The following is a 19,244-nucleotide window of genomic DNA, read 5'->3' as shown; positions in this document are numbered from 1 at the left end:
AGATATGTTTAAAAACAAAGGACTTCACTGCATCTGACATTACGTGTCTTTGAAAATAAACCAGTTACACAGTCAGGTCAATAAAGTTTTTATTACTGTTCATTTTGGCAAGCACAGCAACAATAAAGAAGGCGAGTGCCCTATCGTTTCTATTCTTAGATGCAGATTGGGAGACAACTTCACAGATGTGACACATGTAATGCAGGCATACTTGCATTGTCTAAAATTCTGGGAATTTTCTTTTTAACGAGATTATGTTGAAGAAAATGTTAATTGCACATATCCAGTATAAGAATGAAGTATTTAGCATAAATGTACTGTTTTTGTGAACAAAGCATCCCTTTCTGTTGCAGCTGATTCCTTATCCATCAACACTTACCCAGTCCCATCTGCAGCACATGCTGTCTAATGTTCTCGCTCTGCGATCTGGTGGCGCAGCAGTTACTGGCTGGCCCCCTGCGGAAAGTTTCTATGCACTGGGGGAACACAGAGACACCAGCTAACTGGGGATTCCTGAACATTTTGCCTTCAAACCACACCAGCGGCGCACCGTAACAGTCATTTTCCTGCAATGGCTAGATGTCACTGCAACACCAAGGATCCCGCTGAACAATCTTTATTTGACACATAAACAAAGATGAGCAAATTCACGTTTGTAGGAGCAGTGATGCCGAGGGGCAGCAAATTTATAAATGAACCGATAGCGTTAAACTCCTATAGAATAAATTATCCAACACAATAAAATTATAAATACGAATGTTGATTTCAATTCATTACATCACTCAGAGATATGTATCTATGCACGACTGGTAACACTACAGAGGAACTAGTTAATACATCAGTTAAATATTTATATAAAAATCACAAAATTTTATATACCCAATTTAGTAAATTAGCTCAACGGGATGCTTTAAACATAAAATACATTTGTTATTTCAGGAATCATGCATTTTGCTGTATACTAATTGACATGTATTGCTTGATTCTTAGGTGTAATCCCATCAGAGTTTAGGACAAAAAGGTTTGGTCGATCTGGTCCCAGTGCTTTTACACTATCTGCACAGCTGGTTAAGTTTATCACGGTTAAATGTATACTCAAGGACAATAGCAGCATAAACCAGTAGGAGAAACTGAAAGCCTTCCTGGTCACAAGGTTGCTAAGCTGGAACACACAGTGCAGCTTCTGTTTGGTAGGAGCTGAGAAAATATGGGATCCACGAGAAGTTCTTCATCGTAGTCTCACTGGTTATACCAGTGTCCTGCATTTCTAACCTGAAGAAGGACACAACATGTCAAGGAAAAACAAAACCATAACAGATTCCTTTTAAATATATATAAAACACATCACCAAGATGCTCACCAGTCTCTAGAAGATATGACATAGTAGACAGGGGGTGGTGTTGAGTCTGTGGAAGGGAACAGCGGCTGACCCAGAGTGAAAGCTCCAGCATGTGCAAACAGAAGCCAGTCCCCTATGTTGAGCTCAGGTAACAGGCAGTGGTCCACCACCTGGTCCAGATCATCTCCAGAGGGACCCCACAAGCTGCTGCTGAACACCGGAGAGTCCAGAGATGTATTCTGTGCAAACGGCATCAAAGAGAACCCTTAAGGCACTGGCAATTGAAGGGATAGCTCAGTTTTTTTGCAGTGACCTTATGATCACTAATACCGTATTTTCCGCACTATAAGGCGCACCGGATTATAAGGCGCATAGAATAGAAGCTACTGCAGTCAAACGTTTGACTGGGGTTGCGTTATGCATCCACTAGATGGAGCTGTGCTAAAGAGAATGTCAACAAAACAGTCAGATAAGTCAGTCAGTCAAACTTTATTAATACACTACAAACCAGCGTTCTGATAACTCCATTCACTCTCATGGTAAGGTCTCCTCTACATAGAAATCTATTGAATAGAGCCAACCGCACGTTAGGAATGCATTGGAGTCTATGAAGTTGAAGTTGAAATCAAACGTTAGTTAAAACATGAAAGGGAACTTTTCCCTGATTCAGTAAACATGTAAAAGAAACAGTTTGATGCACTAAATCAAACGTTAGTACATTCACAATATAGTAGCGTTAACTGTTGAATTCTCTCGCTGCTGCTCTATTCCCATGTTCGACTGCGTAGCTGACAGCCTTGAGTTTGAACTCAGCATCGTAAGCGTGTCTCTTGAAAGGTGCAATTTTGGGGTCGTTATACACACACAAGTGGTGTTGGACTAGGAGTAAGCACAGTACAGGTGTTTACCGCTATTACTTCGGCGATGCCCCTGACTACAGTAGCCGTAATGCTGCAAGCGGTGCGGCTTTGTAGTTTACCAGTTGTACTGAAACATTTTGACAGAGCGCCGTGTACAACCAGTATGGATCAACCAATTAATCAATTGATCCATATATAAGGCGCTCCGGATTACAAGGCGCACTGTCATTTTTTGAAAAAATTAATGGTTTTTAAGTGCGCCTTATAGTGCGGAAAATACGGTAGTTATTTTAACTTTATGTCATTTTTTTAAAGGTTTTTTTTTTTTTTTTTAAGTGGAGAAACCTTCAAACTCACACGAACCGCGATTTTAGCCAATTTGACCAGTTTAAAGCAAGTCGGACACGACGCCACATCGGAGGATATTAAATGTCTACTATTGCACAAGAGACCGTTGTTAGGTTTGTCCATGTTACACGTAAGGTCCCACTATCTGAGGCTGCTGGCTGCATCAGTCTGCTTGATTGGGATAATTTCCAAACAACTAGGAGACCTGGAAAACCACAGGAATTTTTACCATCTGTTGCACAAGTGACAGCCTGTTGCTGATCCAACCATTTACTCAACCCCTGGCAGACTCAGATTTATACAGCTGATTGACTGATACAGTAGGCAGCCTAAAGCCATGTAACTTTACATAGTGCTGAAGACATTGGTCAACTATGAAAACAACAACAAATGTTCTCATGTTAATGTATAGATGTTTATTATTTGACATATAGAGGTGGATCCCACAGACCTAAACAACTCCAGTTAGTCGTATTGAATTGCTAAAATCCGACTAGCTGTTAACCTTTCAACACTCTAAGAATTAAATCAGCTTTCTACAAACTTACTGCAAAATGGCTTCTTTCACCTACAGAAATGGTTACTGATAACTGTGTTGAACCTCACTCAGACCTAATGAAGAGGCGAAGAATAGGCGTGTTGTGATGGCAGGTTTCTGTAGAGAATGTTGTGGAGACTCACCTTATGAACACATGGAGCTGCAATGACCGTTTCTGAGAGTTTGCTTGAAAATGATCCATACACCCCCTCGTTCATGTAATACTGGAACTCTGGCTCCTCATTGGGAGACAGGTCATCTGTTCAAGGAAGCAGTACACTCGTGTTCATTTACTTTAATCTCAATGTCCTCACTACAACTTCCCAGAGTAAGCAGCTTCTTTACTATGTGCTTCACTCAGCATCAGACTGCTTCAAAATATACAGGAGAAAATCGACCTAAAGTTAATTAATTCCTAAAGTACACAAAATTAAATGTGTTATATGAATTACCAATAAGATTTAACGTACTTTGTTTCTGGTCCTGGCAATCACGGGCCACCACCGCTTTGGAAATGATGTTCACAGCCAGGGTGAATGCAGCAGACACAAAGAAGCTTCCCAGTTCTGCAATAATGGAAACTCCAGTGGAAGAAGGGAAGTATAGGTCCACCATAGACATGACAGCACAGTAAATCTGAACAAAAAGAAAAGATGTGGCAGGATGTTAGGAAATGTAAACAGTTGAATGCATTGGATGATGTATACTCTTCCAGTTGTTTAAAAGTTCTAATCACAGTTTACAGGTTAAATGTAGAACTGCTATGTCTAAGCAGGGCTGGTCCAAACTCAGCATATCCTAAAAAAGCATGAAAGAAAAGCTGAAATGATACTAACCATTTCCAGCTGGGTCTCAGAGCCACTGAATCCACCTCCAATGTCCAATATACTCATGCTGAAACCAATTTCTTCCTGCAGCAGACCAACACAAATCTATTAACTATGTAATACTTGTTTCTGGAGCTAAAAGAAAACCAAATCACCTTTACAATTACAGTACTTACACCCATATCAAAGATGCAACGGGCATCAGAAATGGCATGGACATAAACCTGGTCATCTTCACATGTGCTGGAAATGTGTGACCTAATAGGAAAGAGATGGGTCAGAGTCACACTGACACGGTGTTATCAAAGTCAGAATTCATTTTGTTGCAACTGCAGAACATTATTTTCTCAGAAATTAACTGCTGATGTTGAATCACTTCAGTGTGTTTCTTTAGGATGCTTTCTAACCGGTGCGTTTCAGCACGTCTCACCTGACTCCCACTACTTCCACACCAAGCTCCTTCGCACTCTCCAGCAGATGTCTGCAGTCTTTGAGGGAGCAGCCAAATGTCATTCCCATCTCATCATCTGGGTTACATGCCTCAGTTGATACCTGTAGCAGCAGCCTGGTTGACACATGGGAGAGAAAGGACAGTGGTTCATTTGTTCAGAACAAATGTAAGAATTAACTATACAATGGCAAAACCACAATTGGTTTCCTATCATCTGTTGTGTCTGAACATCCAGCCTCTCTCACAGCAGGTAAATGAATAAAACCAGTTATGTTCTCTGGGTATCCATTTTCTAGATTCGCAATTACATTTCTAACCACCATGAGGTGTTTTTATATAAAAACCGCACTGGATTCATCTGGATCAGTCCTGACTGGTGAGCAGCCAGTAGCACACTGCGTGAGATGGGAGATGTTTAAAAAAGAAGTCAGGGGAAGCATAGGGCTGCAGGAAACTATTTCAAAGAAAACTGTCCAGTGTACGATGTGTGGGGATATGTCTGTGGTTCATTCAGGCTGCAAGAGAGAGCAAAACATTCAGCAGATAACAGGAAGGTTGAAGTAAAGTTGCTGCTTTATCCCTTTAAACTCTGAACCTCTGTCTGGCATGGAACATGCTGAATTGGGAAATCGAGGCAGCCTTTTGGAAACAGTCTCACTGCTGTCTGAGTAATGCTAACTGCAGCTAAAGTTTTAAATGTCAACCCCTTTACCAAATGGAGGAAATTACTTGTGCACTACGTCTTCAAACATATGTGTGTGAGAAACGATGGGGCCCTGTTTCACCCTTGTTATCCCAGTGAAGCCTGGTGGCGGACCTTTTTGTAACACACCACGTGATGTTAAATTTGTATTTGGGGCAATGTAAACCATACTTGTAGTGGCTGTCATGTCATGTTTTAATCATCCTATTATACTTGATTCTCATTTATGTATACACATCAGGGTTCTCGCCAGCGAACGTTGTCACTGTTACGCAGAAATCAGGCCGCTATGCTCATTTATTATGAGCGTATCGGCCCTCTGACTGACATCTGGGCGCCCTCCGTGTGGTTTTTGTCAGCTATAGCACATGTGCTGATTCTGTTCCTGCTTCACCCTATGACCCTGTGCGACCACTAACGATAAAGCTTTCTAAAATCATGTCAGCTTCGAAGGGTGGGTATAAACGGTGTCAGATCATGCCGTTCCTCCTGATAGCTCCTAAGCACTAATCAGGTGATGTCATTCCACTAATGGAGAGGAGCAATTCCTGGTGAGAATCTATGTTGGCATAATCCTCTTGGAGTAAGTGCCTTTTTCTTTCTTTCAAGCCATATACCTTGTGTGCCATTCATTGTATTGTTTTTGCATGTATTTAAAATAATAAAGACGGTAAACCACAAAATAATTTGGTTGTTGTAATGTCACTTCTGCTTTTAATATATAAAAATAATAATGCTCATGGAAGGCCAATGTAATAATGACAATGAAATATAAAAATCTTATTTTAGAGTTCTTAAACTAAAACCTAATTAGGCTAAAATCAGTAGAAGCTGGTCAATCCTTTACCAAAATTGGGGATTGGAAATCAGCCACAGATTCTGAGCAGCCCCTACCAACGCATGAAACACAATGACTTGCAGCACATACTGTACTGACTTACTTGGCATTTGGGTGGCAGCGAGAGATCTTACGTAGTTCTGCTTCGTTATCACACACAAGGAGGTCGATGCCATTTTTAGCCGTGTATTTTATGTGGGAGACTTGTTTGCAAACACCGCTGTAGATGATATCTTCTGAAGTAATCCCATGGCTCTGCACAAGCTCAAGTTCAGACTGAAATTCAAACACAGAGCTGTTTCAGTGTATCATCTGAACTACTGCCCACTTGGTGGGGACTTTTAAACTATCCTACAGCTTTTCAACAAATGCGTTTTGCTGTCATGCAAATAAATGTTCAGCTGATTGATGTGGCAGAGGAAGAAGCAATTCAATCACTCTAAGGTTCTGCTCAAATGCAACACCTCACAGCCATTGTACCAAACTGACTGATAACACAGTACTCTTTCAAGCTGTGAAAGATACCTTGTTGGTGCACGTGAAGCCAGAGCCGAGCGCAGCGAGAACTTCGATCACAGCTGGACTGCTGTTGCATCTGACAGCGTAATAGGGTCGGATTTGCGGCATGTGAGTTCGCCAGCGAACATGCTGTCTCATAATCGCTCCCAGGTCAGCTACAAAGAAGGCATTCTTCTCAGACTGTTTATAAGAAAGAACAGAAATATGAGTGAGATTGAAAATACACCAACACCTCATATTCACTTTGGTAAGCTTGAAAAAAGTGTGCCTTCATGCTACGTTGCAACATGTTGTAAACAATAAAATGCAATACAGTTACAGCCCCGGATCTATTAAACAAGCGCTTTACAAAGCCGTATTTAGTTAAAGTGGAAAGCCCATACCAGTGTTAGTTCTTCAATGTGATTATTAATCACATCACAAAGGGCGGTGCCTCCATCCAGTAAACTGACAGAGTACTGTGGTTCATCTGTGATTCCTTTCATCCTCTTGACTGTTGTCTTCTAATTTGACAGGCATAAATAGTGGAACTGGTCAAAGTGGCTTTCCTGGCTTCACCGTCGAGCCCCTGGGGTCCTAGATTTCTACAACAAACTACAGAGCAAAAAGACAAAATCTATTTTAAACCACAATGTTTTCCAAGTGTTTCACTCTTTGAAGACAAAGCACTATTGGTGACAACGGAGAAGCTTTGAAAATAATTTCTTAAAACTTGTATCTCTGTGAGATTTGCAATCAAATCCTGTTTACTTGGTGTCCAATCAGAGCAGAGAACAGGTTCTATGTTCCAGGGTGGATTTATAGAACAGGCCTATTCTTCTAAAGGGTCATTTGGAAAACAAAGTCTGGGTCATAGGGTTCATTTAATTTACTATCAATCACTCCCAACAATCAGCATTAATCCCTGAGCTGGGGACCTGCACCTGTCCTTTTTGATGGAATGAGCTCAGCTACATTAATGACTGTGTCTGTGTCCATACTAAAGTACAAAATGATTGCCATTTTGGATGTTGAGATGGGGAGATCATAGTTTGCTATAAAAAGTAGCAAAGCAGAGAAATTGAAACAAATCAACAGAAGGAAAAGAGTGAATTTGCGATAGCTACTCTCTGTGGTACATTTTTTACTGTAAATAATAAAGGTAAATCCACTGCTGACACAAGTCAACTTGTACTGACTCTGTTGTCTCTTTAAAAAAATCATCCAAGACTTAATGTAATTTAGAAAAACTTTTTATTGTCTTTTGTAACAAAAAGTAAAAAAAAAAAAAAAAATGATTGGGAATATTGACGTGTGAATAGAAAATCTATAACAGCATAAAACAAAGGGTGCCGTTTTGTGTAACAAAAAGCCAAAAATACATCTAAGAGGTTTGAATCTAAATATAGCACTTCTGCTAGTTATTTGGGACAGTTTTTGGATACAGAGACATTACAGAAATACCCTCAAACTAAGATACACTGTGGAAAAAAAAAAAGTCACTTCAGATGCTATATGTGTATTCTCTGACTTAAATAAGAGGCATCAGCTCTTCTGTGCAGGGATAATGTACCTACATGGAGGAGCCCTGTGAGGAGCTCTTCCGCTATCAGCTAGGATCCCAAGGCGGCTCGGCGTTGAAGTCAAACGGTTCTCTGTAAAGAGCCGCCCCTAGATCCTCTGGGTAGTTGTACACCTGCAAAAAACACGATGAGGACAGAGCACAGACGAAACCGTCACTGACCAACAAATGAACTGCTTCACATGACACAATTTCCTGATAGAGCTGAAGCTTCATGAAAATATAGAAAGGGGAAGATATTGTGGGTCTTATAAAGCCTGTCTATATTAGTGCAATAACAACAAACAAATCTGACATCTGATGCAGTTCTGCCTAATAGATCAAATATTATTTATAAGCCTAAATTAATAAACTGGTTGTAATATTTAGTGTTGCACTAATCAATTGGCCAGAGATCACAACATTGGAAATAGCAGGTCAGATCTCAAAGAAAAACAGAAAGGACAAGCATCTCTAAGAATAATAAAAATTAAAACTTCATAATATTCACCACAACCCAATGTCATTTTCGAAATGGAACTGAGGTAGCATAAACCTCTGAATCTAACGCTGGGCCTTTCTTTTAAAACAGAAAGAAAAGCCATTTTATATGTCCCTACACAGATCTTTCTTCAATATTAATTAGCCACCAAATATGAAACCAAACATGAGCACATGAATACATACACATAAACTAACACAAACGAATGGAAAAGGCTTAGAATTAGATACCTCTACACACATGGATTTAAGATGATATAACTCCTCATCAGTTTCAAGTCAATGGATTCATTAGTTATTACTCCGTTAGCTTGTCATTACCGACGGATTTTTCAGACATTAGCATAAAGCAGTAAGCAACAAACATCTATTTTTACGAAGTCGTTTTATTATAGTTAGGTAATATCAATGCCATCAGTTATATTATGTATGTCAAGTTGATAATACATTAATGCCTTCGCAACCACGCCAACATGTCCGCCCAAAACAACATGGAAAAGGCTAACAGGAAGCTAACAGTGGAACTAGCTCACCTTACTTACGTTGGCTGAAGACCCAAAACTGGGACAAGAACGCTTTTTCTTTTTAGGCGGAATTTTTAAAGCGTGTTGGGTTTACAGTCAGAGAAAGCTGCAACTGCCATAGAAACAACGGACTTCCTGCCGCTTGAGGTTTGGATTAGAGACCTGCACGACTCATTTATTACAACCGAGCGAAGACGACGGAACACACAACAAGCTCAGCAGCATCAAGCAAGCAGGCAGAATTAACAAACATCCGGTTATTTAACAAAATAGAAGTTAGAAAAGTAATCCTAAAATACATTTTGGTCTTATTATTTTTTTAATTTGGCTAATACTGTGATACTGTAAAATAGAGGTATTCTTACTTAATGTAAAATTCACTGTACATTGTGAATATCCTACTGACCAATGCCGACACTGAAAAAAACCTAACGTTAGTATTCAACAAATGATTTGCAAACACTTTCTTTGGGTTGATTTTGATAAATGTTTCTAAAAAAAAAGAAAATCAAGTTTAAAACCTAAAAGATACCTAAATAAATAGTTAAATTTCAGCCAACGATCAAGATTATTTGTGGCTCTGGTTTGTCCTCCAATTTTAAGATTGGATTATTATTCAATTGACCATTTAATCTTTAAAATCATTATTTGAAATTTAAATAATATTTAAGACTAACATGTAACAAATTTTAAAACATAATCTTTTTACAGCATAATCAACATTATCAGTTATAATCCGACCCATTGGGCAAACATTTAATAGTCAGTAGCTTATGTAATTACCTGTGCTACGTTTTCTTTGCGTTTTCCATGGCTGTGTAAGGAGGACAAAATGTTATCCAGTAATGTTGGTAGAATATTTCTGTCTATTTTAAAACAATTAAAAGCTTCCAAATGTCAAAATTAGAAATTACAACCATTTTTCCTCTAAGCTCAAGCTAAGATAAGACTTTCTTGTCCCTCAGCCTCAGATGTTATGACTTTGACTTGTCGCCTGCCTCTTTCTTTTTCCTCTTTCTTTTTTTTGAGACGATAAATTTGCATGTCTGCCTCCTTAACATTGAAGGAGGGGGGTGCCAAGGAAAGCCCAGCCACTGTTTGCCAAACAGAGAAGTGAAGTGTTTTCTCCTGGGCTGGTCCAGGCTCAGATTATCACCATATTTCAGTAAATTACCTCCATAGAGAAGGTAAATGTTTCCCCCGAATAACTATTTCTGTTTTTGCTCAGTATCAGATCTGCCATTCAATTAAAGCAGGTTTGTCATTGTAATCATATCAAGTGATTAAGTTGTAGATGTATAACAAGTTCAAAATGTTATTTATGAAGTTATTTCTGGGTGCAAACATTTGCTGATATCTTTCTTGTTATGGCTACTCCATGTTCTCTTATAATTGTTCTCTAATTATTTTTCAGAAAACATGCAGTACTGAAAACAAAAAAGCCAAAGCATATGCATTCCGAATATAAACATGTCAGTAGCTGTGGTTTCATTTCACATTCTAAAAGTTATAATCCAGTAAACATTGCCCGAGTAAACCTACAAGCCTTAATTGTCCATTAAAACCCTTGTTTTGCATAAAAATGTAAAATTCTTGAAAACATTAGTTGAGATCTTAATGTGCCTTGAGGCAAAATAAACAATGGGCTTGTTTGTGTCACTAATAAAACTATTACTGAGAGTCCATTGTAAAGACCGGAGAGGCACCGTCTTTTCCTCAGGCTGCGGCACAAAAGCTGTTCCGTGTTTTGTGCCAGTTTTCTGCAACACAAACTGAAGCTATGCATATATAAGGCTAATCATACATAGCATCTAGAGTGGCTTCCAGTAAAGCTTGGTCCTGATTTCCATTGTTTGGACCATAATAGGCAGCACAGCCCGTTGGGTATGCGACAGAGGGACATGTGTACCACCCACCGTCAAGCCAAATACTCCAGTGGCTGCATTGTGCTGCAGGAATTCATATCTGCAAACATTGCAAACAGATTACCTCAGTGCACAGATTTAGAAAGACCCTAAAAGAGCTTGGATTAATTTCCAGTCAGATGGATCAAAACAAGCTTATTTAAACATATTAAACAGTTAAAACATCCAGCACCCAATTTGGGGTAAAGTTTTAGGTCAGTGATATAATGAATATTGAGGCATTCGGTATCCTGTGTAAATCCACATCTAATTAATAGGTCATTCATCCATCATGTGGACATGAACGACAGCATAAATCCTCTTGAAAGAGGTCTTATGCAACTTGCTGTGGTGTTGTCAAGGTACACAGACATGGTTTCTCCTCCTCTTGCCAGAGAATGCTGGTGAGTAGAAAGGAAATGCTAACAAACATCTCACAATGATCTGCATAATAATTGGGGAAACATACACACAACTAGATCCAAGAACCCCTATGGCAACACACCTGGACCTTCCCATTTATACAGTACTGAGTCTGTATTGGCAAGCTGCACATCTGACATGTATTTACTTTTACTCATATAACAAGTATTCTTAGGTGACCAATCTAAGCTGAAAGCAAATACACTCATATTCAGGGGTCGTACAACTCGTACAAAAGACTTGGCAGAGTGTTTCTGGCGGAGGCCCTTCCTAACTCCACCAGGAATCAAAACCCGGTCCCCCCATGTCAAAGACCCTGACTCACCCCACTACACCACAAAGGGACTACTCAGTTGGCAAACATATGGAATATAATTTGTTGGGGTGCATGGTTACACAGTGATTAGGTCCTGGGCTTGAATCCCAGCCGGGGGTCTTTTTGTATGGAATTAGCATGTTCTCCTTGTGCATGGATGGGTTCTCTCCAGGTACTCTGACTTTCTCCCAATGTCCAAAACATAACGGTTAATTGGTTACTCTAAATTTCCCTTAAGTATGTGTGTGTGCTCCTGTTTATGCAGTTGAGTGAGGATTTGTATTTTACCATCAAAGTGAGGACCAATTGTTGTAAAGTGAGGACATTTACATTGTCCTTACTTGCAATTTTGCTAGGGGTTAGGTGTAGGACGAAGGTGTGAATTGAGTCAAGGTTAGACTAAGGGTGCACTGGCAATGGTTAGGTTTAGGGGTAGGGTCAGGATTAGGTCATAGAAAGGGTTGAAAATGAATGGAAACAATGGAAGTCAATAAGCGTCACAACATATAGTAAGACAAGAGAGAGTGTGTGTGTGTGTATGTGTGTGTGTGTGTCATTGTGTAACAGCCAACAGGGGACAGTTCTGTAATGCATATCAACAAACAAAATGCATACCTATAAATATAGATTAAAGAAATAGGTACACTGTAAAATTGATTAAAGTCCTGTGACTGTCATATCTGGTCGATATTATATTTTGAAAATTTGGGGCTAGGCCATTTAAAAGGTGTAGTAAAACTTGATTAAAAAAAATTAATTTTTTTCTGCAATCAATAACACATTAAAACAAAGAATCTTGCTGCTGACCATTTTATTCTAAAATGTTTTTTTAAGTACTTATGAATCCCTCCCTAATGGCCAGCCCTTCATTTTAATGCAGTTTCAATATTGAGAATGGTTAAGCTATCCACTAAAGCTGGGACGTAATATTTCATAACAAACAAAAAACAAACAAAAATCATGCTTGAGGAATATTTATTAATGTTGGAGCGTGACTGTTGCTCCATGGTATCTAAGAGGGGTCGTGTGTCATTCTATACCAGCCAACAGTGGACATTTCTGTAATGCAAATCAACAAATAAAATGCATACCTATAAATATAAATATAGATTAAAGAGTACATTGTACAATTGATTAAAATTCTGTGATTGTCATAACTGGTCAATGATATATTTTGAAAATTTGGGGCTAAGCTATTTCAAGGATCTAGTAAAACCTGCTAAAAAACTTTTTTTTCTGTAACTAATAACACATTAATAATAACAAAAACATAACAAATATGCTACAAGAACAATGAATTATGTTGGAGTGGGACTGTTGCTCCATACTATCTAATAGGGGAAATGTGTCATTATGTAGCAACCAACAGTGGAGACCTGTCGTTTACTGCCATACAAGTGGTGACCTTCTTTTCTGTAAGTCTAATGCAAACCAGGGGGTTAGGATTGACCCTAAACAAAGAGAGTCTTTAAGGTAAACAAAAACTCATTAGGTGACAATGAGCATAGACAGTTCCACTGCATTACAATGGAGATCCCCTCTTGGATAGGTAGATGTTGTTGTCCCCTCTTGGTAATTTCTTTAAAAAAATTTAAAAGCACATTTGCAGTAATATTATGGGAACAGACCTCAAAAGTAAATTTTGTATTATATTGAAAAATGACTAGAAACACAAGTCCACATTTGGCAGTTTACACTGACAGTCCACTGTTGCTTAGTTAGACGTGTGTGTGTGTGTAGTAGTTTGTTTGTCTGTCCCACCTGTACCCTGCCTTTCGCCTAATGACTGCTGGACATGGCACCAGCCTCCTCCTTCGACCCTGTAGGGACTAGCGGGTAGAAACAATAGATGCATGGATGTTACTAATAAACCATAAATTGGGATGTAAAACTAATTAGCTAATTAGTGCTTTGGTGGATGGTGGGTGACGGGCTAAACTGGAAGAGGGCAGCATGTGTCCAGCTCTGAATACAACAAAACATTGTTTTGATGTCAAACATGACCTGAAGTAAGAATCTGAAAGTATTTATCTGGTATAATTTGAATTTACCCAAAAATAAACTGAAATGTTGGCTCAAGTCTTATCTATGACCACTTTCTCGACATGTCATGTTCAACAATTGTATCAAAGAGGTGGAAAGGGAGAGCAAGATAGAAGCTGAAGACCAAACAATAACACAGTCTGAAATATTATGCACATTTAACCTTTGCTTCCTTTCAGCAAAGACACGGAGTCTAATTTCACAATTATGTCATAACATAAAACTGTGAGAGCGTATTAGACTAGAAAGAAAGGAGTTAAAGTGCATTATTTCTGGGAAATAAATGCCAGTTCATTCTCATAAATTAAACAAGACTATGTTTAAATACGTAGTAAGATTGAAGTGGGGTTTTTTTTGTTTTAAGAGCCTTTCTACTGCAATATTTATTATCCAGTGGCTTCCAAACGTATTCATACCCCTTGACACTTTTCATGTTATGCCAAGTTACAACAACAAACTTCAATGTACAGTAATGCATTGAGATGTTTTATGTAAAAGACCAGCATAAATAGCACATAAATTGTAAAGTGGAAAAAAATAATGTTACAAATAAAACCTGAAAAGTGTGGTGTGTCTTTGTATTTAATCACCTTTACTCTGATACCTCAAATCTAATGCAACCAAATGCCCTCAGAAGTCACCAAATTAGTACACAGGAACCATCTGTCTATAGTTTAATCTTAGTATAAACACCACATTTCTGGGTTGGCCTATGGTGTTAGAGAGCATCAGTGAACAAACAGCATGATGAAGACCAGGGAATGCACCAGACAGGTCAGGGAGAAAGTTGTGGAACATTTTAAATAAAAAAACTTCTTGCGCTTTATGCTTAACCTTATGTGTGACAAAAAAATCACACACTGCACATTACTTGAAACACATCATCCACATCATAAATCATGGCAGTGGCAGCATCATGGTGTGAGAATGCTTTTCTTCAACAGGGACAGGGAAGCTGATCAGAGTTGATAAGAAGAAGGAGCAGCGGGCAATCCTGGAAGGTATTCTGCTGGAAGCTGCAAAATACTGGAGGCTGGGGCAGAGTTTAACCACCAAGCAGGAGAGAAATCCCAAATACACAACCAGAGCTGCAATGGAATGGTTTAGATGAAACCAAATTCATATGTTAGAATGGCCCAGAGCTAAATTAATAATCTCTTCCAAGATGTGATATTTAATGTTCACAAGCTTTAATGTGACTTTGCTTGAGCAGAACTATACACACACCATCCCCATCATTAGATATGATGGTGGCAGCCTGATGTTGGGATGCCATTTTTCAGCAGGGACTGGGAAGCTGGTCAAAGTTAATGGGTGATACGGAAGGTGCTAAATACAAAGCAATCCTTGAGGAAAATCTGTCAGAGGTGGCGAAAGACTTGAGCTATTTTGCAAAGAAGAATAGGCGATAATTTCAGTTTCAAGATGGCAAAGCTGTTAGAGACATATTGCAAAACACTTACAGTTGTAATTGCAAAGTATTGACTCAGAAGGGCTAAATACATATCACATTTTTCAGATTTTATTTTTTTAAAAGATTTGGAAGTCATATATAAGTTTTTTTTCACTTCTCAAGTATGTGCTTAAGGGAGATGGCATATTTACAACACCAACAGAGGTCCTAAGCAGTAGCATCACAAGGGGAGTGAGATAGGATTTTTGTGTTTGCATGAAGCCGGCTGGTCTAAAGGAGCCGCTACCCAGCATGTGAGGGATGCTTTTAAAAAATGGTGCAATATGACATGATATATGTAGGTTCCCTAATGTACCCATTGGTGACAACAATGGGCTACAGTGAAACTGGTGAACCTCAAAGGCCGGACAGTTGCAAGATAGTTGACTGAGTTACGTGTAATGTTAAATGTTATTCAAAACATTATTCAAAACATTAAGACCACCCTCTTTGCTCTAAAGAGAAAACACAGCATTTTTGCAGTTTGTTGTTTGATCAGTAGTGCTATATGTTTTAAGTGTACTATTCCTAATGATGGAAATATATAAAAGGAGACGGGCCAGCTACATGAAAATGACAGAAGCCAACAGATCTCAAGATTCTAATGTCTCCATTCTCTTTAAACTGTTGAACACATTCAGGATTGAATTGTCTAAAGAAATGCCAGTATTATCGCATGAAAAGTTTGTTGCAGCAACAGTACTGGAAGCAGTTTCTTCCTCACTGAACCTGACAAAATCACGCACTGGATTATCAGCGACACACTGCCCAGTACTGGGATGTGTGTCCTGATAATGTCCCTGCAGACTGGCTTGTTGCCAGCCATGGGCAAACTCAAGCCTGATGTTTGATGTCAACGGTTGGCTCCAGACAGACCAAGCATTGTGTCCCAAAACAATAAACCCCAGACCAACTGAACTATAAACATGTCTCCTTTGGGGGCGTTTTCCTTGCTTTCTTTGCAGGAGACACCCATAATCAGGAAACCTGACCTGACTTTTCTAAACTTAGCAACTCTAAAACCTCAAGTGCTTCTTAATGACACCAATCATCATCTGTCTCCTTCTCCAACAAAGTGCTAAGGCATCTGGGAAGTCAATTCAGGCTCAACTCTGAGATGGAAGTATTAAAAATTAAGACATTTGTTGAAACCAAAAATGTTTTGATTTCATTTAAATAAAAAATTTGACAGTTCGGTTGTTTTCGCGATTTTATTTAAAAGTCTGTAGATGGTAAGTGATTTATTGTTCGTCCTGTCCTAATGCAAGCGGAGGTTTTTTATGAATGTGCACCACCTGTGTAAAATCTCCCAGTCCATTAAATCGAACGCACCGATTTTCTTGGCAACCGCTCTGTTTCGGAGGCAAGTGCGCATGCGCTCTCAGGTAGCGTATGTGAAATCTCTGGTCGTAAGCGGTGTTTTCGAGCTGTACTGTGTTTCTGTAATTCAGCAAAATAACATGAAAAACAACTAGTTTCTCTCCCTTTGCTTTTAACTGGGGTATTTAGCAGCGAGCAGACAGACATTAAATGTAGCGGTGCTCGTTTTAAACGCTGGCCGTTCATTAAAACCTCGAGCTCCGAGGAGAGAGAAGCAAAGAGCATTGAGGCTCCATCATAGCAGAACAGTTCAGAAACAATTTGGAATGAGGGGAAAAAGTTAGATTTATAAACAGATTATGTCGTATTTTAGACTGTCTATTGATAGCGGATCTAATCTTTGTGTGCTCGTGAATTTTTGCAGCCGTAACTGGTTCTGGATGACGGCTTCATAGCAGACATCCGTTCTTCCCTCTTCCCGGTACTGTGTACCGGCGCAGAATCTTTTAGTGGTACGCAGTACCGGACCGTACCGGCTCACTTTCACCCCTGCTTATAACATAATTCTTTATTGCACCAATGTTCTCACAGACACATTATTACACGTACTTGACACTTATATGCTCTTACAAGAAGCAAAACTGTTAACTTTAGTTCCTCTGCTTGGGATGGTTAAAGCTATAAAGTTGCCACAAATGGAAAATTAGCACATGGGACTAATCCATCCATTTTCTATACCCGCTTCTTCCATACCGGGTAGAGTTGCCAACCGTCCCTTGAAAAACGGAATCGTCCCGTATTTAGAATAAAAAGTTCGCGTCCCGTATTGAGCTGAAATGGGACGCACGTAGTCCCGTATTATTAGGTGGATCAGAAATCTTCACTAAAATGTCAATAGAATTAATAAATGATGGAGTGCTTTATATTTAACATTACGGTAAATTCATTACCAGCCATATCCTGCTCTGTGATCAATGAGCTGACAGAATATTTCGACTCATCTCATTGGCCAGCAGGTACCGTTGCTAAGGGTAGATACAGGTGTTACGTCGTTTCGCGTTTTTCCATCAGATACGGTTTCCCCAGCGTCTCCTCGCCGCTTACGTGACCAAAAAGGCCCGTGTTTGTTCAGCGCTCGTAACCAGCGCGCCGTAGTTCCGCCGCAGGAGATCTACGGACACCGTGAAAGTTCAAACAACGTGTTTCGCCGAAGTTGTCCCACTTTTTTACAACTGTGCTCTCATGATAGATAGATAGATAGATAGATAGATAGATAGATAGATAGATAGATAGATAGATAGATAGATAGATAGATAGATAGATAGATAGATAGATAGATAGATAGATAGATAGATAGATAGATAGATAGATAGATAGATAGATAGATAGATAGATAGATAGGTGGATGCAAGTTCTTCAGCTGACATCCCCAACATCCAGGCTATTGTACCCTTTGTCCTCAGCATCCCTTCTTCTAGTGGGTTTGTGGAAAATATTTTCTCCATCATGAAAAATAACTGGACTGATGTGAGGAACAAATGTTTTACAGAATTAATGAGAAGTGAGCTAATTGTCAGTCTAATTAATGAAATGTCCTGCTCAGAGTTTTACTCGGTAGTTCTGAAAAGCAAACAACTCCTTGCAGCAGCAAGAGCTCAAATGAAATATAAATGGAAAAAATAGGTTGTTTCTACATAATTCAGTACTGCAGTTTTTAGTTCACTAGTTCAATATTTTTTTCACTACACCTGTACAGTCATGGCCTTTAAGGCACAAGTGTTTATGTTTACAACTTTTCTACAGACTTTTTGTTTGCACTAAATGCACTATTACGAAAATGTTTTGCATTATACTGTTATGCTTTTTTATATTGTTTTAAGTTAAGGAGGACGGAGGTCTTTTCAATAGTGGTTTATTTATTTTAGAAGGATATTTGTTTTTGTCTAGTAATTTTATTTTGCAAAAAGAATACATTATTTTATAAATTGCTGTATAATTGTTTTTCTATGGATATTTGTATCAGTCAAAACATGCATCGAATTAAACTTGGGTTCGAGTCCAATGTTTCCAAAGTAATTTCACACAAAGAAAAAGGGTGAAAAAAATCACCAGGCCGGTAGAGGTGCAGACAGTGGAGTTGGATAGCCCTACCAGGAGGTGTCCCTTATTTATTTATCAAGGAGTTGGCAACCCTAACACCGGGTCATGGGGGAGCTGGTGCCTATCTCCAGCAGTCTACGGGCGAGAGGCTGGGTAGACCCTGGGTAGATCACCAGTCTATCACAGGGCAACACAGAGACACACAGGACAAGCAACCATGCATAAACGTATTCGTACCTAAGGGCAATTTAGAGAGATCAGTTAACCTAACGGTCATGTTTTTGGACTGTGGGAGGAAGCCGGAGTACCCAGAGAGGACCCACATATGCATGGGGAGAACATGCAAACTCCATACAGAGAGACCCCAGGCCAGGAGTCGAATCCAGGAGCTTCTTACTGCAAGGCAACAGTGCTACCAACTGCGCCACCATGCAGCACTGCACATGAGACAATTAATATATAAAATAGACAAAATAATCCAAGGAAATGTTGTTAAAAATACAACAACAAGGTAAGGAAAAAATGCTAAAATGATGTTTAAAACATACAAGAAACATACAGTGTGACACTACATCTTTTTATAGGTGTATTTAATGTCTCCCTTCATTCAATGCTGTAGTGTCCTGGGTGTTCTGTTAACTGTAGTACCCTTCTACTGCCAGTGAGTGTCGCTGCGGTCCCCTCAGTGCGTGTGACA

The 19,244-nt window shown here is 39.2% G+C and overlaps 1 protein-coding gene across 6 annotated transcripts; it reads right to left on the bottom strand.

The window, feature by feature from the left end:
- Positions 1-72: 72 nt before the first annotated feature.
- Positions 73-9,959, bottom strand: LOC124865733 (antizyme inhibitor 1-like). 6 transcript variants are annotated; one of them, XM_047361098.1, is made up of 12 exons: positions 9,772-9,959; positions 7,976-8,098; positions 6,807-7,017; positions 6,430-6,603; positions 6,008-6,180; positions 4,343-4,477; positions 4,089-4,170; positions 3,922-3,996; positions 3,556-3,721; positions 3,229-3,344; positions 1,361-1,578; positions 73-1,272 (listed from the first exon to the last, which is right to left on the bottom strand). In XM_047361098.1, the coding sequence occupies exons 3-12, from the start codon at positions 6,906-6,908 to the stop codon at positions 1,158-1,160; spliced, it is 1,356 nt and encodes a 451-aa protein (XP_047217054.1). In that variant the 5' UTR covers positions 6,909-7,017; positions 7,976-8,098; positions 9,772-9,959; the 3' UTR covers positions 73-1,157. The 6 variants fall into 6 exon arrangements, with proteins under 6 accessions (XP_047217054.1, XP_047217052.1, XP_047217049.1 ...); XM_047361096.1 differs by having other exon boundaries at positions 7,980-8,098; XM_047361093.1 differs by lacking the exon at positions 9,772-9,959 and adding an exon at positions 8,998-9,220.
- Positions 9,960-19,244: the final 9,285 nt, after the last annotated feature.

This window comes from Girardinichthys multiradiatus, chromosome 3 (assembly GCF_021462225.1).
Source record: "Girardinichthys multiradiatus isolate DD_20200921_A chromosome 3, DD_fGirMul_XY1, whole genome shotgun sequence".
Lineage (NCBI taxonomy): Eukaryota > Metazoa > Chordata > Actinopteri > Cyprinodontiformes > Goodeidae > Girardinichthys > Girardinichthys multiradiatus.
Note: the sequence above shows the minus strand (reverse complement) of the source record. Positions and strands in the feature narration are given on the sequence as shown.